This window comes from Peromyscus californicus, unplaced genomic scaffold (genome assembly GCF_007827085.1).
Source record: "Peromyscus californicus insignis strain IS unplaced genomic scaffold, ASM782708v3 Scaffold_4__1_contigs__length_199733344, whole genome shotgun sequence".
Classification (NCBI taxonomy): domain Eukaryota; kingdom Metazoa; phylum Chordata; class Mammalia; order Rodentia; family Cricetidae; genus Peromyscus; species Peromyscus californicus.
The window spans coordinates 25029069-25048718 of record NW_026294562.1 but is presented as its reverse complement, the minus strand read 5'-3'; the positions used below and the strand labels follow the sequence as shown (position 1 = coordinate 25048718).

The 19650-nt window shown below is 43.8% G+C and overlaps 1 protein-coding gene and 1 non-coding gene across 4 annotated transcripts in view; both read right to left on the bottom strand.

Moving 5' to 3' along the window:
- Ide (insulin degrading enzyme) overlaps nucleotides 1-19650 on the bottom strand; it is a 103104-nt gene that overhangs the window by 65924 nt on the left and 17530 nt on the right. For all 3 annotated transcript variants that reach the window (XM_052762816.1, XM_052762817.1, XM_052762818.1), the window contains exons 2-3: nucleotides 4893-5077; nucleotides 3273-3480 (exon numbers count right to left, since the gene is read on the bottom strand). In XM_052762816.1, coding sequence (XP_052618776.1) covers nucleotides 3273-3480; nucleotides 4893-5077 — 393 coding nt within the window. The remainder of the gene's footprint in view (nucleotides 1-3272; nucleotides 3481-4892; nucleotides 5078-19650) is intronic.
- On the bottom strand, nucleotides 13347-13449 carry LOC128095719 (U6 spliceosomal RNA). The gene has a single exon (XR_008213331.1). It is a non-coding gene; the product is annotated as a U6 spliceosomal RNA (small nuclear RNA).

Sequence of the window (19650 nt, the reverse complement as noted above, 5' to 3'; positions counted from 1 at the left end):
TGGTCTACAAAGTGAGTTCCAGGACAGCCAGGGACATGGTGAGACCTTGTCTCATTTTTTTAAAAGAGAGAGAGAAGGCCGGGCGGTGGTGGCGCACGCCTTTAATCCCAGCACTTGGAAGGCAGAGCCAGGCGGATCTCTGTGAGTTCGAAGCCAGCCTGGGCTACCAAGTGAGTTCCAGGAAAGGTGCAAAGCTACACAGAGAAACCCTGTCTGGAAAAAACCAAAAAAAAAAAAGAGAGAGAGAGAGAAAAAAAGAAAGAAAGAAAGAAGTACCATTGCTCTAAGAAAAAGGAATATAAAGAAGTTCTAAGTAATAGAAGAAAAATACAATATTGGACATATGTAAATTCAGAGGTGTTGATCTTTCCAGAGATGCTAAACTTAGTGAAAATATAAGAATATTAACATTAAAAGGTCAAAACTGATGTAAGAGACAGCTGTGGTCTACTTAAGACTTGCAGTTTGACATGTCTGTGAGACTTAAAGTTTCCTCAAACAGGGGAAAAGCAGTTGATAACTGTCAAATCTTAATGATTTATTAAGACGCCAATGAAACGTCACAGCAAATAACGGTGCCTGCCACACAAGCCTGAGAACCTGTTTGATCTCAGGAATCCACAGGAGAAAGAGAATCAAATCCCCTCTGACCTCTGCATATGCATCAAGGCATGTGCACACACACACTCTACCCCAACACACACACCACACACACTCACACACACACAGACACATTACACAAGTCACAAACACATACCACACACTTTATTACACACTTGTACACACATGCACACTCATACACACATTAAACACAGTCACAAACATATATCACATGCACACACATCACACAAATTATCACATACAAGTACATACATGCATATACACACACATACTCATACATTAGTCACAAACACATCACATGCACACACATATATACACTCTTACATACACACATCACATATCTCACATGCACACAACTCACATACACACATACTAATAATTTTTTTAAATGTTTTAAAAATCTTAAATGTACAGCCCACAGTGTGCAATCTCATTAAAACTCAGGCACCTCAGGACAAACAAATTAAGTCACTGAATTTTAAAAGGTGTGATTTGAATTTTAGAAAAACTTTAATTAGCAGGAAAAAACAGTGCAATGAAAAACCTCAAGTATGTCACAACAGTCTAAGTCATGATTACGAGCTTTTATAAAATAGTAAATAGCCTATGAATTTTTAATAAGCATCAATTCAACAAATAACATGGTATGTAACTCCAACATAAGCAACCAATATAACCTTTCTTGAGTCCACAGAACTACTCTTCTAGAAGTCCTAAGTTCAATGCCCAGCACCCACATGGTGGCTCACAACTATCTGTAACTGTAGTCTCTTGGGATCTAACGCCCTCTGCTGGTGTACACACACACACACACACACACACACACACACACACACACACACACACACACACAAAGCACCCATTAACATAAAGTGCATAAATCAATCAATCTAAAAAAGAATGTATTAAATTAGGGGCCAGCAAGATGGAGATGGCTGGACAAGCAAAGGTGTCTCCACAAGGCCTGACAACCTGAGTTCAGTCCCCGGGATCCACACAGTGGAAGGAGACAGGGGACGCTCACAGGCTCTCACTCTGACCTCTACATGCATCCCGTGACATGTGACATTACCCCCACATACACATAAAGTAAATAAAAGTAATTCTATTTGATTTATTTGTTTGTTTGTTTATTTTTAAAGACAGAGTTTATCTGTTTAACAGCCCTGTCTATCCTGGAACTCACTATGTAGACCAGGTTGGCCTCGAACTCACAGAGACTCATCTGCCTCTGAGCCCTGAGTGCTGGGATTAAAGGTGTGCACCACCACACCTGGCTAATTTACAATTTTTTAAATAAAAGAAATACACTGTCCTAACGACCCTGCTCCATAAAACACTTTCAAGACATCCTCAAAGTTGGAATAGTCTGTGTCTGAGCTGTGGAGACGGCTCAGTGAGGAAGGCCCTTTTCAGTGCAAGGCTGAAGACTTGAATTAGGACCCAGCCGCAGTCCCACGGACCTGTTTCCCAGCACTCCTGGGGGAGCTGGTAGGCAGAGAGTTAGCCTGGTGTTGTCTGTGGTAGCAAATGACAGTGCAAGGCAAGGGCACGCAAGGGTGTTGTCTAACCTCCACATGCACTCTGTGGCATCTGCATGCCTGCTCACGAACACACAGCACCAACCATGGCATGCACACTCATGCATGGGATTTTGCTTTGTTTTTAATTCTATATCCACCAAGTAAGCATCAGTGACAAGTGTGAAACTAGAGAAAGATTATCTAAGACATAACATTCCGGAACACTAACTGGGTTTAAAAGAGATCTGTGACACTGTCACAAATTATTCTTTTACTCAAGATATTTTTAAAATGTTTTTGAGTGTTTTGCCTGCATTTATGTATGTGTACCATTTGTGTGTCTAGACCAGAGGAAGGGAGAAGAGGGCATCAGATCCCCTGGAACTGGAGTTATAGATGGCGATGAGCCACCACGTGGGTGCTGGGACAAACCCAGATGCTCTGGCAGAGCATCTAGTGTTCTTACCGCTGAGCCATCCTCCAGGCCCTGTCATAGGTTACTCTTTACCATCTGCTAAAGTTACAATGAGAAGGGCTAGTAACAATTTTATAAGTCCATATAATATTTTATAGTCCTAAAGGCCAGTTCACAGCTGTGACATTATTACCCTTCTACCACGAAGTAAAAATGTGACATCTCTCATTAATTTCTCTGCTTTATAAACACAGTGTTTTGTTTTGTTTTGTCTGTTTTCTAAAGACGGGGTCTCACTATACAGCCCTGGCTGGCCTGGAACTCACTTTGTAGACCAGGATGGCCTGGGATGCAGAGCTCCACCTATCTCTGCCTCCAGAGTACCATTAGAGGCATTTGCCACCATACCTGGCTACAAAGTATCTTCTTTAAAAAAAAATACTGTATTTCATGATCTTGGGCAGGGAGGAGGAGAGAAACGCACAGGGAGGTCAGAGGATGACTTGGGTCTCCTGCCATCGTGTGGCTCCTAGAGCAAACTCAGGTCAGCAAGCGTGGGGGCAAGGGCCACCCACTGACCGCCTGACCAGCCCTGCAATATCTTTGTTAAACTATAAAACGGTGATGTCATCCTGGTAAAAACAGTAATTACTACTTTTATTAATGTGAGTAACTGTACAAAATTCTGTATTTTGCAAGGCATTCAGTGTTACCTGTCCAGGGCTCCTTCTAAGTGTTCATGGGAAACATCAAAATAGTAATTGGTATGCTCTCCACTAGTAAAGGCATTTGAACTTCCAGCATGCTCACTGAGAAACTGGCTGTATTCATTTTCTTTAGGATATTTCTTTGTTCCCAAAAACAGCATATGTTCACAAAAATGACTTAAGCCAGCAATATTTGGAGGGTCTGACAATGAACCTGGAAGAGAAAGCACATAGGTAATTAATGAAAGCACATGTGTAATTGTCCACTTTTTAATGGTAGTGGCTACCAGATGGAAATGAGCTATAAGTGGTCTGAACTTCTCAACATCACACACACCGAGAGAGGTGACTGAGGCTGCTCTGAACTGGCATTGCTTAGAAAGTAAACAAGAAGACCAGACTGCAGTCCCTGCCTGGACATCACTCAGGGGACAGCACTGGCCGACTGTGTGATGTCCCTGGTCAGCAGTTTGAGGAGCAGCAGCTCCACTATTACAAAACTTTCTTATTTCTAATGTTCTGTTTGCTGCTGTTTTGAAATGAAGTCTCTCTATGTACCCCACCTTGGTCTCAAACTTGGAGTAATCCTCCTGCCTCCAGCTCACAATTGCTAGTGTTAAAAGTGTGAGCCACCACACTCAACATAGCTGTGAAATTTTAAGCAGAATACTTTCCTTCTCTTGCCTCAGTTGTGTCTTTTAGATATTCCTATCTTAGTCCTTTGAATACAAACTAGATATTAGCAGCCTGTTCTCCATAGTGAGTTCCAGGACAACCAGGTCTACATAATAGAGACCCAGTCTAGAAAAAAAAAAAAGAAACAAAATTAGATATTTGCAAAACACTGTATTAAGGTAAGCAGTTATTTGTTCAATATTACCTTATTCCCCCAATTCTAAAATGTCACTGAATTAAAGCTTTTATTAAAGAAAAAAACCACTATTCATTAAGCATATACATGTGTAGGAGATAACAGGACTAAAGTGACACTACATATATAGAAGAAATGTACACACAATAATCTATAAAATAGCTGGGCAGTGGTGGCGCACGCCTTTAATCCCAGCCCTCGGGAGGCAGAGCTAGGCGGATCTCTGTGAGTTCAAGGCTAGCCTGGTCTACAGAGTGAGATCCAGGACAGGCACCAAAACTACACAAAGAAACCCTGTCTCGAAAAACCGGGAAAAAAAAAATCTATAAAATAAGGAGTTCAATACACCAGAGGAAAAAACTGGCTTAAAGGATGCAATGCATTTCTTTGCGGCTACATCACCTAAGCTGGAAACATAACGGAACTCTATTAGATGTGTACAGGCCAGCCTGAGCTAATAGTGAGACCTGTCTCAACACTACAAACAGGCATGGTGGCTTATGTCTATAACTCCAGCACTTGAGAGGCAGGAGGATCATAACACATTAGAGGCCAACAGGGGCAACACAGTGAATTTTAGGTTGCCTAGGCTACAGAGTGAGATCCTATCTCAAAAACAAAACCAAAACAAACAGCAAAAATAATACAAAGAATAAGAAAAAACACAAATGTGATAACTAGTGGGTCCTTATGCACATGGCACCTTCTATCAAATGCTGCTGCCACTGGATCATCACCCAGGAGACTAACCGTACCTATGTGCACGTCGAGTGCCGCCGATGACTTGTCTGTGGTGGGGTCACTGATGAGAAGCACTTTGATGCCATTGGCCAGCTCCAGCCCACGATACTCTCGCTTGTCTTCAGGAGACTTGACGATTTGGTCTTCTATTCTCTGGATAGCCGGATTGCTCATCTTGCTGTAAGTCTTTCTTTGGAAACTGGAAAGAAAAGGATAGTTGTTGTACAGTGACTGCTCTTAAAAGAAAGAACATCAGGCAAATTCCTATAACACCATCCAAAACAACAGAAAACAACCAAAACACCTGGTGCAGCGTCTGCTGGTGCAGCATCTGCTGGTGCAGCGTCTGCTGCTGAGGGCCAAACTGACTCACACACAGCTAAGCTTGCTTTCCCACTGAGCCCTGAAGGAAATGGTTTACAGGCTACTTACAGGATGTAGCCTCCTCCTCTCCACCTCACCCCTCACTCTCCAGACAAGCACTAACAGTGTTGTTCTGTGCTGCCCCTTTTTTATCTAGATAAGCACTTCAATGGGGACTTGACAGGATGGCTGGACCATGAGCTGGTCAGCGATGGGTTTTCCATCACCAATAACTACGTCCACACACACTGTAAAGGTATCTGCTAGAGAGTAAGGTGAGAGATTGTGTACAAATCCATATTGAATCAGCCATATTGCTCAGCCTGATGGATTCCAAGATAAGGCTGAACAGGATCGTCTGAGTCTAACATACGCGTGCTCAGAGCACGCGGAATAGCCTCCATTTCATGCTGTGAAATGTTTGAAAACAAGACAAACAAGCTGCCTTATGAAAGCAACAAAAGCCAGGATGTGAAACAAATGAAAAGTCAGGAAGACTAGGCAGAACGCTTGCCTAGCATGTGTGAAGCCGTAGGTTCAATCCCCAGCACTGTCCAAACAACCAAAGGGCTTCCTCCGGCAGGTCTTCCCTTTCTTCTCCAGGAAGGCCAGAGACAGTGATAGAAAAAGAACCACCAGCAAATGGGATCCCATAGGGTGTTTGTTGGGGTTGGTACAATGAAGGGCTTCCAGAGTCTGGGGTATGCACAGCTTTGTTTTGTTTTGTTTTGTTTTAGAGCATGATAGATGGTACTTTTGTCTAACTAGGAACTGCTTCACAGCAAAATATTAAACCTCAAATATTGGCCAGTTCATATAGGAATCAGGTAAAGCTGAAAACACATCTGAAACTATGGAGAAGAATGAACCTACGCTGGTACCCTGGCTTCTTAGAAGACAAAGGTAGATCTTTGAAGACTGATGATAGCCAGGGCTGCTGATATAGCTCAGAGGTAGAACACTGGCCTAGTATGCCTAAGGCGCTGAGCTAGACCATCCGTATTATGACAATAAAAAACAAATAAATGACCAATAGCCAGACCTACAGGCAAACCACAGGGAACATAAACATTGTGATAAAATATTGTAATAAAAACCTCAAGACATGATTTTGGGAGATGACTCGATGGCTACGTACTTGCTACATAACTCATTCATGAGGACATGAGTTCAGAGCCTCAGAGCCCACATAAATGTCAGGAGGGTGAGGTGGCTCACCTGTAATTCCAGCCTCTGAAGGTGGAGACCAGAGATCCCCAGATCAAACCGGTTAGCAAGACTAGTCACATGGGAAATCTAGGTTTGATGGAGAGACCTCCTCACTCCAATTAAAATGGAAAAATAATCAAGGAAGATTCCTGACATCAAACTTGGGCTCCCATACAACACACATGTGCCCACCCATATGCAAAGCATGCATACACACATGCACACTAAAATGGGAAGGGAACCTCAAAGCATTAGGAGAAAAGTCTAGCCTGATTTTTAACAGAATGCCTTCCTCTCTAAAATTATATATAATTATGTATGTAATCAGAGTTAAAAGTTGGTAAACCAAAGAGATTTGCTATTAACACAGTCTCATATATATTTTTTTTTCAGAAATGATATTTAGATTTTGTTTGGCTGGGTTTTCTCTTTACACAGCCCAAGCTATCCTCAAATTCACTATTCTCTTGCCTCAGTCTCCCAAAAACTAAGATTACAGGTGTGCACCACCATGCTCGACTGATATTTGGAATTTTAAAGATCAATAATATATTATAATACTGGTTTTAAAAATCACATAATGCAGGCCTAAAGAGATGACTCAGTGGTTAAGAGAACTTGCAGTCTTGCAGAGGACCCAGGTTTGGTTCCCAGGACCCATGTGGTGGCTCACAACCGTCTGTAAGTCTAGTTTCAGTAGATAAGCCCTCTTCTAGCCTCCAGAGGCACCAGGCACACATATATGCGACAAAGCACACATGTAAAACAAATAAAAAATTTTAAGCCATATCATGCTTTATATAGGCAGTGCTAATGATTTTGCCCTGTTTAGAGTACAAATACTTTCTTTAAAAATCAAAGTAGGGGCTGGAGAGATGGCTCAGAAGTTCAGAGCACTGGTTGCTCTTCCAGAAGACCTGGGGGTTCAATTCCCAGCACCCATATGGCATCTCACAACAGGCTATTATTAGAACTCTAGTCCATCCAATGGCCTCTTCCGGACTCTGCAGGAACCAGGTATGTATGTGGTGCATGGATGTGCATATAGACAACAGAGACAGACAGACAGACAGACAGACAGACTGAAATAATTAAAACAACAACATACAAAGCTGGGACTAGGGCGATGTCTTAAGTCTATAAAATGCCTACTGCACGAGCATGAGGAACTGAGTTCGTATCCCGGCACCAATGCAAAGGTGGATGCTGCCGCTCACTCTAACCCAGCACTGCAGGTGCAGAGACAGGTGGACACCCAGAACTCCGTGACCAGCAGCCATCATTTGGGATAAAACACCGTGCTAATACCTCAAGACAAGGGTTTGGGAGGTGGCTGTGATCAAACACCTGCCGCATTAGTATGAGGACCAGATCCTCAACCCACGTAAACGCAGGTGGGTGAGGTAATGCTCCTATAATCCCGGGCTCTACAGTAGAGCCAGAGGATCTCCAGAGTAAGCTGGCTAGCAAGACTAGTCAGAGTAGGAACTCTGGGTTTGACCAGGAGACCTTGCCTCAGTGAGCAAGCTTGGGTGGGAGCTGGACAGACCATAAGGGTGCTTGCCACCAAACAAACCTAAGTTCAATCCCAGGGAGCATACCAACCTCTACAAGTTGTCCTGACTCTACGTGTGTGCCATAGCACACACTTACCCTCGCACATCCACACAAATGGATAAAATAAGGTGGAAGTGACTAAAGAATACACTCGACATCAGCCTCTAGCTTACACACACACACACACACACACACACACACACACAAAGTGACATTCTGGGGGAAATCAAGGGCAGTAATTTGAAAGTGAGGTGCCTGCTTTGGGAATGGGTTATATGTGTGTTTTTAACAAGGTTTCCTGTAGCCCAGACTGGCCTCAAACTAGAAAATGCAGCTGATGACGACATTGAATTCCTGATCTGTTGGTCTTTACTCTCAAGTGATGGGATTTCAAACAGGCACCAGCATGTTCCACCATGTCCCAGTGAAATGCCATTACTAACAACTATTTCCTATCAGTAGCCACAAGGCAATTTTATTGTTAAAGATGAAAATCTGAATACAAAAATCTAAAAACCATTGTTTGTGACAAAAACATACACCTCAGGGTAACAGAAAACTCTAAGATTTCAAATAAGGGCACAAAGAAGCTTAGGTAACAGTGGGGATTCTTAAATGACAAATTTGTTTAGAAGTAGCAAATGCCTTCAGGACATTGTTTCAAAAACTTTTAATTCAATAGGAATCACCATTTCAAACTGTTACTTTGCAGGAAGGCGTGGTGGCATGCGACTATGAAGACATCACACTGAGGCTGGAGATTCAGAAGATCAGCAGAGGTTAGATACCGAGACACCTCCCCCCACCACACACACACACACACTATGCCCCTCAACCCCCTCCCACTCACCACCCAATCTCAGAAACGCCTAAACAAGCAAAAAGAATTCAAAGGTTAGGAGTGTGGCCAGGTGGTCGGTGTCTTCGCTGTCATGCAATGCCCAGCACTAGGGGTTGAGGGTGAGGGGAAACTGAGTTCCAACCTAGTGGTAGCATAATGTTAAATCAGTCACAAGGCAGGTGGTCTTGCTCTCTCAGTACTTGAGAGGGTGAGGCAGGAGGATACTGAGTTTGAGGCTATCCTTGATTATATAGCAAGTCCCAGGTCAGTCTGGGCTACATAGCAAGACCTTGTATCAGAAAAAGAGAGAAAGACATGTAATAGTGGAGACAGTACTCTAACTAGACATCATGTGCTACCAAACCACGACCCTAAAGAAAAAGTAAGCGAGAGAGGGAAGGACATGGGAGACATGCACACTCATGCATCCCTTTCACCCTAGCACTTGGGAAACACAGGCATGCAGATCTCTGTGACTTTGAAGCTAGCCTGGTCTACATAGAGTTCCAGGCCAGCCAGGGCTACACAGTAAGACACTGTCACCAAAGAAAACAAACAAATAAATGTGGTAATAAGCAGCTCGGCGTGCAGCACCCAATGTGCCTCAGCCTGACCAGCAAGGCTCCACTTCAGGGAGAGCCCACTTCTGATGAAGCTTTTCACTAAGTGGGAGCGAACCTTACAGGACTTTTACTTACACTAACATCATTTACACGCGGCTTCCGCTACTAAGCCTGGCCCAGGCGGTTCACTTTAGGAGCCCCAAGGATTACAAACGATTTGAAATGATGATGACGACGACGACTCGCAGACTTCCCTCAGTGCACACCAGCTGTAGAAGGCCAGATTCGGCCTCCTTTGATAGCACAAACTGCAGTCCTCGGGAGGGTTAACTGTTAGAAGCCAGGGGAGGAAGCGTTTAAGCCTGTAAACCCAGCTTCCCGGAGGCGGCCACAGGAGGATCAGGAGTCAGAGGTCATTCTCAGACACATAAGAAGCTGTTTGGAATCTGAGGCCAACCTGCTTGGTATATCTTGTCTCAAAATAAATAAATAAATAAAAATAAAAACAAAACCCACCTCATTATATAAAAATGGCCAATTCAGCTATGAGTAAAATATACTACACTTCTTGCAGGTTTTCAACTTCTCCTGTCCAGATTTTATAGGAAAAAATGTTTAAGCCATGCCAGGCACTTGTAATCCTAATAACCAGGAGGCCAAAGGGTTATGTAGCAAGATCATATTTCAACCTGCATACACAGTAAAACAGAAGGTAGAAGCAGGGACGACCAGACACTGGTAGCAGCAGACAGCAAACACTAGTTCTCAATGACTCGAGTCCATCACAGACATGGCTGTAAGCATCTGGACACTGAAGCTGGGCCTGATTCATACCCCTTGTGTAGCCGAGAAGAGAGTTGACAAACTCATCCTCTAAGTTACACACAAAAACCAATGCAACTACTTTTAGACATTTTACAGAGAATCGAGAAGAGTAAAAGTTCCCAACTAACAGTGCTGATGTCAAGTACCACGGCTTTCCGGGGAAGTAAAAAAGGAAACAGGAAACATAAGCACGTTTCAGAAGGACCCATTTACAGACAGCGTATTACCGGCCCTCTCTCCAGAGTTGATGCTTACCTTCTGGAGAACTGGGGAACGACCGGGAACGCCTCCTCCGATGATGGAGTCATCAACAGCTTGCCTGCCTGTCTGTCTGTGCACTTATATTTATACACAGGAGATCACATGACTCTCTATCTCGGCTTCCTCATTAGCATAAGCCTCATCTTCAGCAAGCAAGCATCCCCGTGTTTTAGATGAGGAGCAAATGCTAACTCACATGCTTTCCCAGACATTTATTTGGTATTTTTAACTTGTCAAAGTCAAAATTGTAGGAGCAATAAAATTGCTGTCAACTTTAGGGATATTACCATATGTTGGAAACTTCCTAAGGTACAGACTGTCATCACCCAGCATTCTGTAAACTGAGGCATGTTTAGAAATGTTTGTGATTTTCTTCAGAATTTTAAACTACTCACAAAGCCAACCATACTCTTTAGTCTTTTGTAACTGGAGAGCTGGGAGTGCTGGCTCCTCCTGGGAGCTTGAATAGATGGAAAATGTCAGAGTCCACCACAGAACTACTCTGCATTTTCACAAGATCCCCAGAAGTGGAGGCTCAGGGAGAGTAAGTCAATACCCAAAATCATTTCACGAAAACTTACCATCACAACTCACACCCTGCTGGGGTGGGCCTCAGCCTACCCCCATATCCAACAAACATCTCAGGAGGCCCATGAAGGCCCAGGCCCAGGCACCACATGGATGTACATCCATCCACCACAAAGATAAATAAGGACACCAGAGCCCTTGCTCTGCAGGACGCAGTTGGGCACCAGGCAGACAGGAAAGTAATTTCTCTTTGAAGTTGATGACAGCTTGTCTGGCGGCACAATGAAGTAAGGAAAGGCAGTACCTACCCCAGTTTAGGAGAACAGAGATGGGGACAATCAGAGTCGAAGGGCAGAAGGAAGCCAGGCCTCTTGACGGAAAAAAGCAGAAACCCCTGAAGCGTGGTGTCCTTCAAACTGCAATGCAACTAGACCCTCCACCTGAAAGTCACCGGCTGGCATGGAGCTCCGTGGCTAACCAGGAGCTTAGCATGTGCCAGGCTCTGCTTCCATCCCTAGTGCTGCAAACCAAAACCAACCACAAGCAAGATTATGGCTGGGTGGTGGCGGCAGTGCATACCTTTAATCCCAGCACTTGGGAGGTAGAGGCAGGCAGATCTCTGTGAGTTCAAGGCCAGCCTGGTCTACAGAGTGAGTTCTGGGAAAGGCGCAAAGCTACACAGAGAAACCCTGTCTCGAAAAACGAAAAAAAAAAAGTTATGAAGTGAAACATGTCAAGGTCTGGATTTCATGTTTTTCAAAGCAAATCTGCATAATAGAAAGTCATTTCCAAATCCCTGTACCAAGTTTTCAAGAATTTAAATTTTTTTAATTTTAAGAATTTTAATTTTATATAACATTTTTATCGATTTTTGTGTGTGGAAGTCAAAGGATAGTTTGAGGGAGTCGGCTCAGGTCCTTGGGATAGGTGGTAAGTCCCTTTACCTGCTGGGTCCATCTTGCTGGACCCCAGGAGTATGTGGTTTGGGGAGTGGATTGGTATGTTCCACAGAAGGAAGGCTGTGATTTATAATGCTAGAAACAGACAGATTTATGCTTTATGAAGTTTCTAATATCTCTTAAATTGAATGTGATTTTACTGCTTCTAAAATCTTACTATGTAAACAGCCTTTTATTCAGATGACCTTTTACAGTCTTTCTCATGTATCGTTAAGTTTAATAGACTGGGAAAGTTTACTTTGCTTCTGGCTTTCTTCCCACCCCGATGCATTCCACAAGATTTGAGTTAAAACCAGTTTAGAAATAACGAGCTGTAAACCTGAACAGGTAAGTGATCATGCTAATAGTTATGTTTATAAATCTAAACCTCCCTCTGTGGAATCCACCCATCCACTCCCAAAACCATAAATGGAATTCGGCTCTTACAACACTCCTGCACACAGAGGAAGGGCACAGAGGTGAGCACTCAGAGACACAGCACAAAACACCCCTGCTCCCCGCTGGAAGCAGAGCACAGCGTTCCCGGTAAACCTACGATGCCTCCCTCAACATACTAACTTATGTTAGGACCACAGTTATCAAGTAAGTGCTACTTGATCTAAAAAACAGCAGCGTGTCTCAGGGCACCATCAGGGACCTTCTGTCTTAGGGGCAGGTTCTCTTCCGTTCACAAAGAAGCTAGCTAGCTCAAGAAAGCAGGGATAGACTAAGACCCCGTGGGGCGCGTCACATCGCCCACAGTTGGAAACCGTGCCCTTGTTCTAGGCAGAAGCCCAACTGTTCTCACTCTGTGCCCTGGCCCTCTGGAAAAAGAGTTCATGATCAACAACTGAACCCTTAAATGAATTAGGGTGGCTGCAATTTAAAGGGACCCTATGGTAACAGCCCTTTAAAGATCAGTTCTTTACCAGTTCAGGTGCCTGCTTATCAAGAGCTGTTAATTCCCAATGTGAGATGGTTAACAGGGAACACCTTCCAGGGACTTTATAAAGCTTAAGCGAATGACCCAAACTGCCTCTTTATGCCTCTTGCAGTTACAGCTCTTAGGATACAGGGGGTTTTTGTTGTTGTTGTTGTTTGTTTTTTTGTTTTTGTTTTATTTTTTGGCTTTTCAAGACAGGGTTTCTCTGTGTAGTTTTGGTGACTGTCCTGGATCTCGCTCTATAGACCAGGCTGGCCTTGAACTCACAGATCCGCCTGGCTCTGCCTCCCGAGTGCTGGGATCAAAGGCGTGTGCCACCACCGCCCGGCTTAGTACAGGATTTTTTGTTTCTGTTTTTGCTTTTGTTTTCCAGAGCTGAGGACCGAACTCAGGGCCTTGCACTTGCTAGGCAAGCGCTCTACCACTGAGCTAAATCCCAAAAAAATATGGAATGCTTCACGAATTTGGATGTCATCCTTGCGCAGGGGCCATGCTAATCTTCTCTTTATCGTTCCAATTTTAGTAACTGCTGCCAAAGCGAGCACTTAGCACAGGGTTTTTAAGAGGTGTAGTTCCAGGAGGGGGCAAGCATCTTCATCACAAGTACCCTCTGCACAGTCTTCTTCACCAGTACCCTCTGCACAGTCTTCTTCACCAGTACCCTCTGCACAGTCTTCTTCACCAGTACCCTCTGCACAGTCTTCATCACCAGTACCCTGTGCACAGTCTTCTTCACCAGTACCCTCTGCACAGTCTTCTTCAACAGTACCCTCTGCACAGTCTTCTTCACCAGTACCCTGTGCACAGTCTTCTTCACCAGTACCCTGTGCACGGTCTTCTTCACCAGTACCCTGTGCACAGTCTTCAGGTTATTAGAAATGTGAGACACCACTGTACAAACCTAGTCCTACCAATGACTCCCATTTTTGTTAACGTCGTTATTTTGTAAATTGTTCATTTAATTTTCTCATTTTCCTCACGCAGTGGTTCACAGCTGCTGGGACGGTCGCCGTCCTCAACCCCAGAAGAAACAAAACCGGTGACTAAGTAACTTGCCCAACTGCAGTAGGTCAGGTAGCTGACTTGTGGCAAAGCAGGAACTACAGAGAAAGAGGAAGCGTGGGAAGGGGAGGGACGGCCTAGAGCCATCATGCGCGGCTTGCCTTGCCCCAGCTCCCACCTCACAGTCCTTCCTTGACCCCCATGCTCCTTTCTAATGATGCCAAATAATAAAACAATGTGAATCGAAACAACCGCTCCAAGGAAAGCTTTAGCATTCTTCTCCTTCTCTCTACGAAGCAAAGGCAGGCAGTGGAAGGATCCTAGAAGAACGTTCTGAGTCTGCCCACGGAGTCCCTGAGATGAAAACCTTCTCACAATACACTCCCCATGAAAAAGGAAAATACGGGCTGAGGATGTAGCCCAGTTGGTAGAATGCTTGCCCACCAGGCAGGAAGCCCTGGGTTCAGTCCCCAGCACCAATAAACAGGTGTGCTGCCAGCATTCAGGAGGATCAGAAGTTCAAAGTCATTGTCTGACACACAGTGGGCGCCAAGCAAACCTGGGATACACGAGACTGTCTCATAAAAGACAAAAGCAAAGAACAGACGAGTCAGAGTACACAAAGCTATTGTTTTCCTGTTTCAACTCCAACATAGTTTTCTTTTATTTCCATGGTGGATCTGTGAATTCAGCTTTGGTAACTGAAGGAGTGAGAATCATTTTTACATTCCAAAAGAATCCAACATGTGGTGTTGCATTCAGGCAGTGATTTCGAAAGCTGGGCTCTCTTTCTAATTCCACTGAGCATTAGTGCAACAGGAATTAGGTGTGACTAGTCACTAAATTATTACACTGACCCATATAGGAAAAGAATGATTAATTTCAAATTCACTTTTGGGAGAAGGTTTTTTTTTTAACCTGAAAATTTTCCTTTTTCTTTGTTTAAAACTACTTAAGCTGGGTGGTGGTAGCACACGCCTTTAATGCCAGGACTTGGGAGGCAGAGCCAGGTGGATCTCTATGAGTTCGAGGCTAGCCTAGTCTACAGAGCAAGATCCAGGACAGGCACCAAAACTACATGGAGAAGCTTTGTCTCAAAAAAAAAAACAAAACAAAACAAAAACATACTTAAAATCATTCTATTATAGTTATTTAATATGTAAATTGTATTGCTATACATAAAGTATGGTTTTTTTAAAGGAAATATACAACAGAGAAATTGCAAAGAACATCTTGTATGAAAACAATTATATAATTGGTTTGTGTGTGACATGTTTTCAAAAGTATGCATGAAACCACACAAACAGAAAAAAAAGAAGAATCACAATCACCTTGGTAAATAAGAATAAGTACTTAACTATATGAAACCAATAATGACCTTTTTTTTTTTTGGCTTTTCAAGACAGTTTCTCTGTGTAGCCCTGGCTGTTCTGGAACTTGTTCTATAGACCAGGCTGGCCTCCAACTCACAGAGATCTGCCTGCCTCTGCCTCCCAAGTGCTGGGATTAAAAGCATGCGCCACCACCATGGCCAGGTCCAATAATGACTTTTAAAGGGAAGTCAGCAGGGGCCGGAGAGCTGGCTCAGCAGGCAAGAGGACATACTGCTCTTACAGAGGACACGTGTTCCAGTCCCAGGATTGATGTCGGGTGGCTCCTAACCACCTGTAACTCCAGCTCCAAGGGATCGCACACCTTCTTCTGGCCTCCATACTGTACTCAGGTGTACAAATTATAAATCCACACTCAGATACACACACATACATAATACAAGTTTTTTTTTAAACATTCCTTCATTTAAAAAAGAACATTTACCAAAAACAAGAACAATGATCTCACGTAATGCTGAAATAATGCAGTACCCTCAGCCCCAGAACAAGGTGTCATTTCTGTTCAACCCTATCCTGGTAGTGCTAAACAATCCAAGAAAGCAAGAAAAAGAAACAAAACACATAGTAGGAGAGAAAAATGACCAGCTAACAGGACTGTGCTCATGGAAAACCACCAGGAATCTAATGAAAACTCCACCCCTGCGGAGGACATAATGGGTCATGGCACACTGGCCTAGCTTCAACCGGGAAAAGACGCAATAAATCACAAAACCACACTTGTACGTATGGCGAAGGGTCGTGGGAGAGACCAAAACTGGAACTGCTGGGGCCCGAGCACCCTGGGCTGGGCTGACCATCTCCAGGCATCTTCTCCAGGAGTGCGTGCTGATTCTGAGTGCAGATTATGCCTGTCCAAGAGTGCGCTGCTGCATACAGGGTGACATTAAGGCGCTGGTGACAGCAGGGGTTGATATGGCAGCTACAAGGAGCTCCAAATTTTTAGCTAGTTTTCCCCACAGACTCTCTAAAATTCCGCTGCATAGCTACCAGAATGGACAGAAGAAAATGACGGCAAATATCAAGTGTCAGAGAAGCCACACAGGCACCCGAACTCATACACTGATACGGGAACACAAATCCCTACAGTCATCTTCAAAACCATTACTACAAGCACGGCGGTTCACCCTATTATCTCAGCCCTCCAGAGTATGGGGCAGAAGGATTACAAGTTCAAGACTGGCCTGAACTACAGAGTGAGACCCTGGCTAAAAAAGATAAAGAAAAACAACCAATCACTATATAATAATGTTGACACTGTGAACTAACAATTCCACTATTAGATATATAGTCAAAATAAATGCATCTTATTTTCATAGCATTAGCATAGTAGCATTATTTATAATAGTGCAAACTATAAGCCGGGCGGTGGTGGCGCACACCTTTTATCCCAGCACTTGGGAGGCAGAGGCAGGTGGATCTTTGTGAGTTGGAGGCCAGCCTGGTCTACAGAGCGAGATCCAAGAAAGGCGCAAAGCTACACAGAGAAACCCTGTCTCGAAAAACCAAAAAAAAAAAAAAAAAAAAAATAGTGCAAACTATATACATGATAATGCGCAGTGACCATAAAGAGATGTACTGTGGCCAGGTGTGGTGGCAATTTAATCCCAGCACTTGGGAGCAGAAGCAAGTAGATCTCTGTGAGTTCCAGGCCAGCCTGGTCTACAGAGCGAGCTCCAGAACAGCTAGGACTGTTACACAAAGAAACCCTGTTGGGGGGGGGGGGTGACACTGTGGTTCAATCACACAAGTGAGTTAACATACAACAATAAGAAAACAAAACACAACAGTCAGGATGGGCCTCACTAATAGAAGGTCGAGTGAAAAAGGCTGGATGCTGCAGGGCGGTGGTGGCTCACACCTTTAATCCCAGCACTCGGGAGGCAGAGGCAGGCAGATCTCTGAGTTCAAGGCCAGCCTGGGCCACAGAGTGAGTTCCAGGAAAGGCGCAAAGCTGCACAGAGAAACCCTGTCTCGAAACCACCCCCCCAATCCCCCACAAAAAACAAAGAAAAGAAAAAGGCTGGATATAAGAATAAATGCTATATACTTGCATGTATATCAAGCATGAAAACAAATCAAGCTATATGTTCATCTGGAAGGCCATTACCTTGGGTAGGCACAGTAATTAAAGGATCACAAGGAAGTCCTCCTGGTCATGTGCTGGTTATACAGGTATGTTCAGTTTGTAAAACCACATCATGCTAAACATGTATTATATTACAACCAAAAGTCCTTTCGTAAAATAAAATTAATTACTAACATTATAAATAGCAATCATCAAAGTCATCCTGAAAACCTTAACAATATTCTAATTCAAGAAGGCTAAGAAATAATAGCCCAATTACTGTGACAATTATCATTCTAACCTTTTCTGCTTGTGTCCTGTGACAACTACTTCTGTTGATGCTATCTTGAACACAAGAAACAGGAAACCCAACTGAGCTTGGCGCCTGGAACCCCAGCACTTGGAAGGCTGATACAGGAGGACCATGAGTTTAAGGCCAGCCCAGGATACAGAACAAGATCTTGAGCAGGAGGTGGGGGAAGGGGGGGACACGACACGGGACCAGGCATAGTGGTGCATTACTTTTAATCCCAGCACTCACTCAGGAGGCAGAGGCAGGTGGATCTCTTTGTGTTCGAGGCCAGCCTGGTCTACACAGAAAGTTCCAGGACAGCCAGGTACACACAGTGAGACTCTGTTTCAAACAATAAGTAACAACGACAATCTTAAAAAGACAAGGAAGCCTATATAAGGATAGCAGGGACACCACAAGACAGCAGGGGCACCACAGGACAGCATGGGTACCACAGGACGGCAGGGCCACCACAGGACAGCAGGGCCACCACAGAACAGCAGGGACACCACAGGACAGCAGGGACACCACAGAACAGCAGGGGCAGCACAGGAAAGTAAAGAATACTAAATATTTTTACTCATTGTTACTCCTGGTTCAAAAACTAGCTTTTAGTCATTACTTACTTTAAACTCTAAGTAAAGATTTAAAAATAAGGGTAAGATATAGCTCAGGCTGTAGAGGATTTGTCTAGTATGTGCAAAGCTCTAGTTTAATTACTAGTACCCACAAAAAGCAAACAAACAAAGCAAAAGCAAAAGCCTTGATATTCTCCAAAAACAACTGAGTGACAAGCACTAAGTGTAATAAAAATTAAAAGCCAAACTACTACTACAATTACTACTACTACTACTACTACAACTACTACTACTATTATTATTGTTACTACTATTACTTAATGCTGTGGTCTTTCACTGAACCTGGTGGTCATCGATGCAGCTAGGACGACTGGCCAGTGAGCCCCGGTGATCTGCCTGTCTCCACAGTCCTGTCAGTGCTGGATTCCCAGTTACGTGGTCGCCAGGGGTCGGCACTCAGGTCCTCAGGCCCACAGAGCAGGCACTTCACTCATTGAACCCTCTCTCCAGCCTCCCAAAGGATAAAATGTTGACTAAACTCCCACCTCAAATTTCTCAACCTGTAGAGGCCAAAGAGATGGTCCAACAGTTATGAGCACTTGCTGCTCTTCCAGGGGACTGGGGTTCAGTTGCCAGAACATGGTAGCTTACAACTGTCTGTAATTCCAGTTCCAAGGTATCTGACACCCTCTCCTGGCCTCTGTAGGCGTCAGGCATGCATGCAGTGCACAAACATACACTCGAGCAAAATACACACACACATAAAATAAATATTTTCCAACCTTTATATCAGACCATCAGAATTTTAATGATACAGATTCAGCTGGGCAGTGGTGGCACATACCATCAATCCCAGCACTAGGGAGGCAGAGGCAGGTAGATCTCTGAGTTCGAGGCCAGCCTGCCCTACAGAGCAAGTTCCAAGACAGGTCTACACAGAGAAACCCTACCTCAAAAAACAAAAACAAAAAAAAAAAATTACACAGCTTCTTTATTTTTAAGAGAATATCATATAAAGTTTTATTTCTTTAAATTCACACTTAACATGCACACATGGATTATCTTTCTTTACAGATGTTCCATGAACCCAAAACAACAAGGCAGCTTAAAGACTGAAGTCTCCGTTTCTAAAGATTAATCCAAATCAGTTATTGGCCTGTAACAAATTCTCTCAAAACAGACCACCACAGAGAGCAAATCATAAATCTTCACATTCTGGGCAGAGGATTTATCTCTTGAGGCTCATTTGAACGCTACGTACACCCTGGTTGTCACCCAAGACAATCTGCCCACCTCAGATAATGCTGGTTAAGAAAAATCCACTGACCACTCTTAGCATAGTTTAGTAGCCATATTTCATCATTAACAAATGATCTCTTTGTTCCTCAGATCTGGGATACTACTGGACTCTTTTGT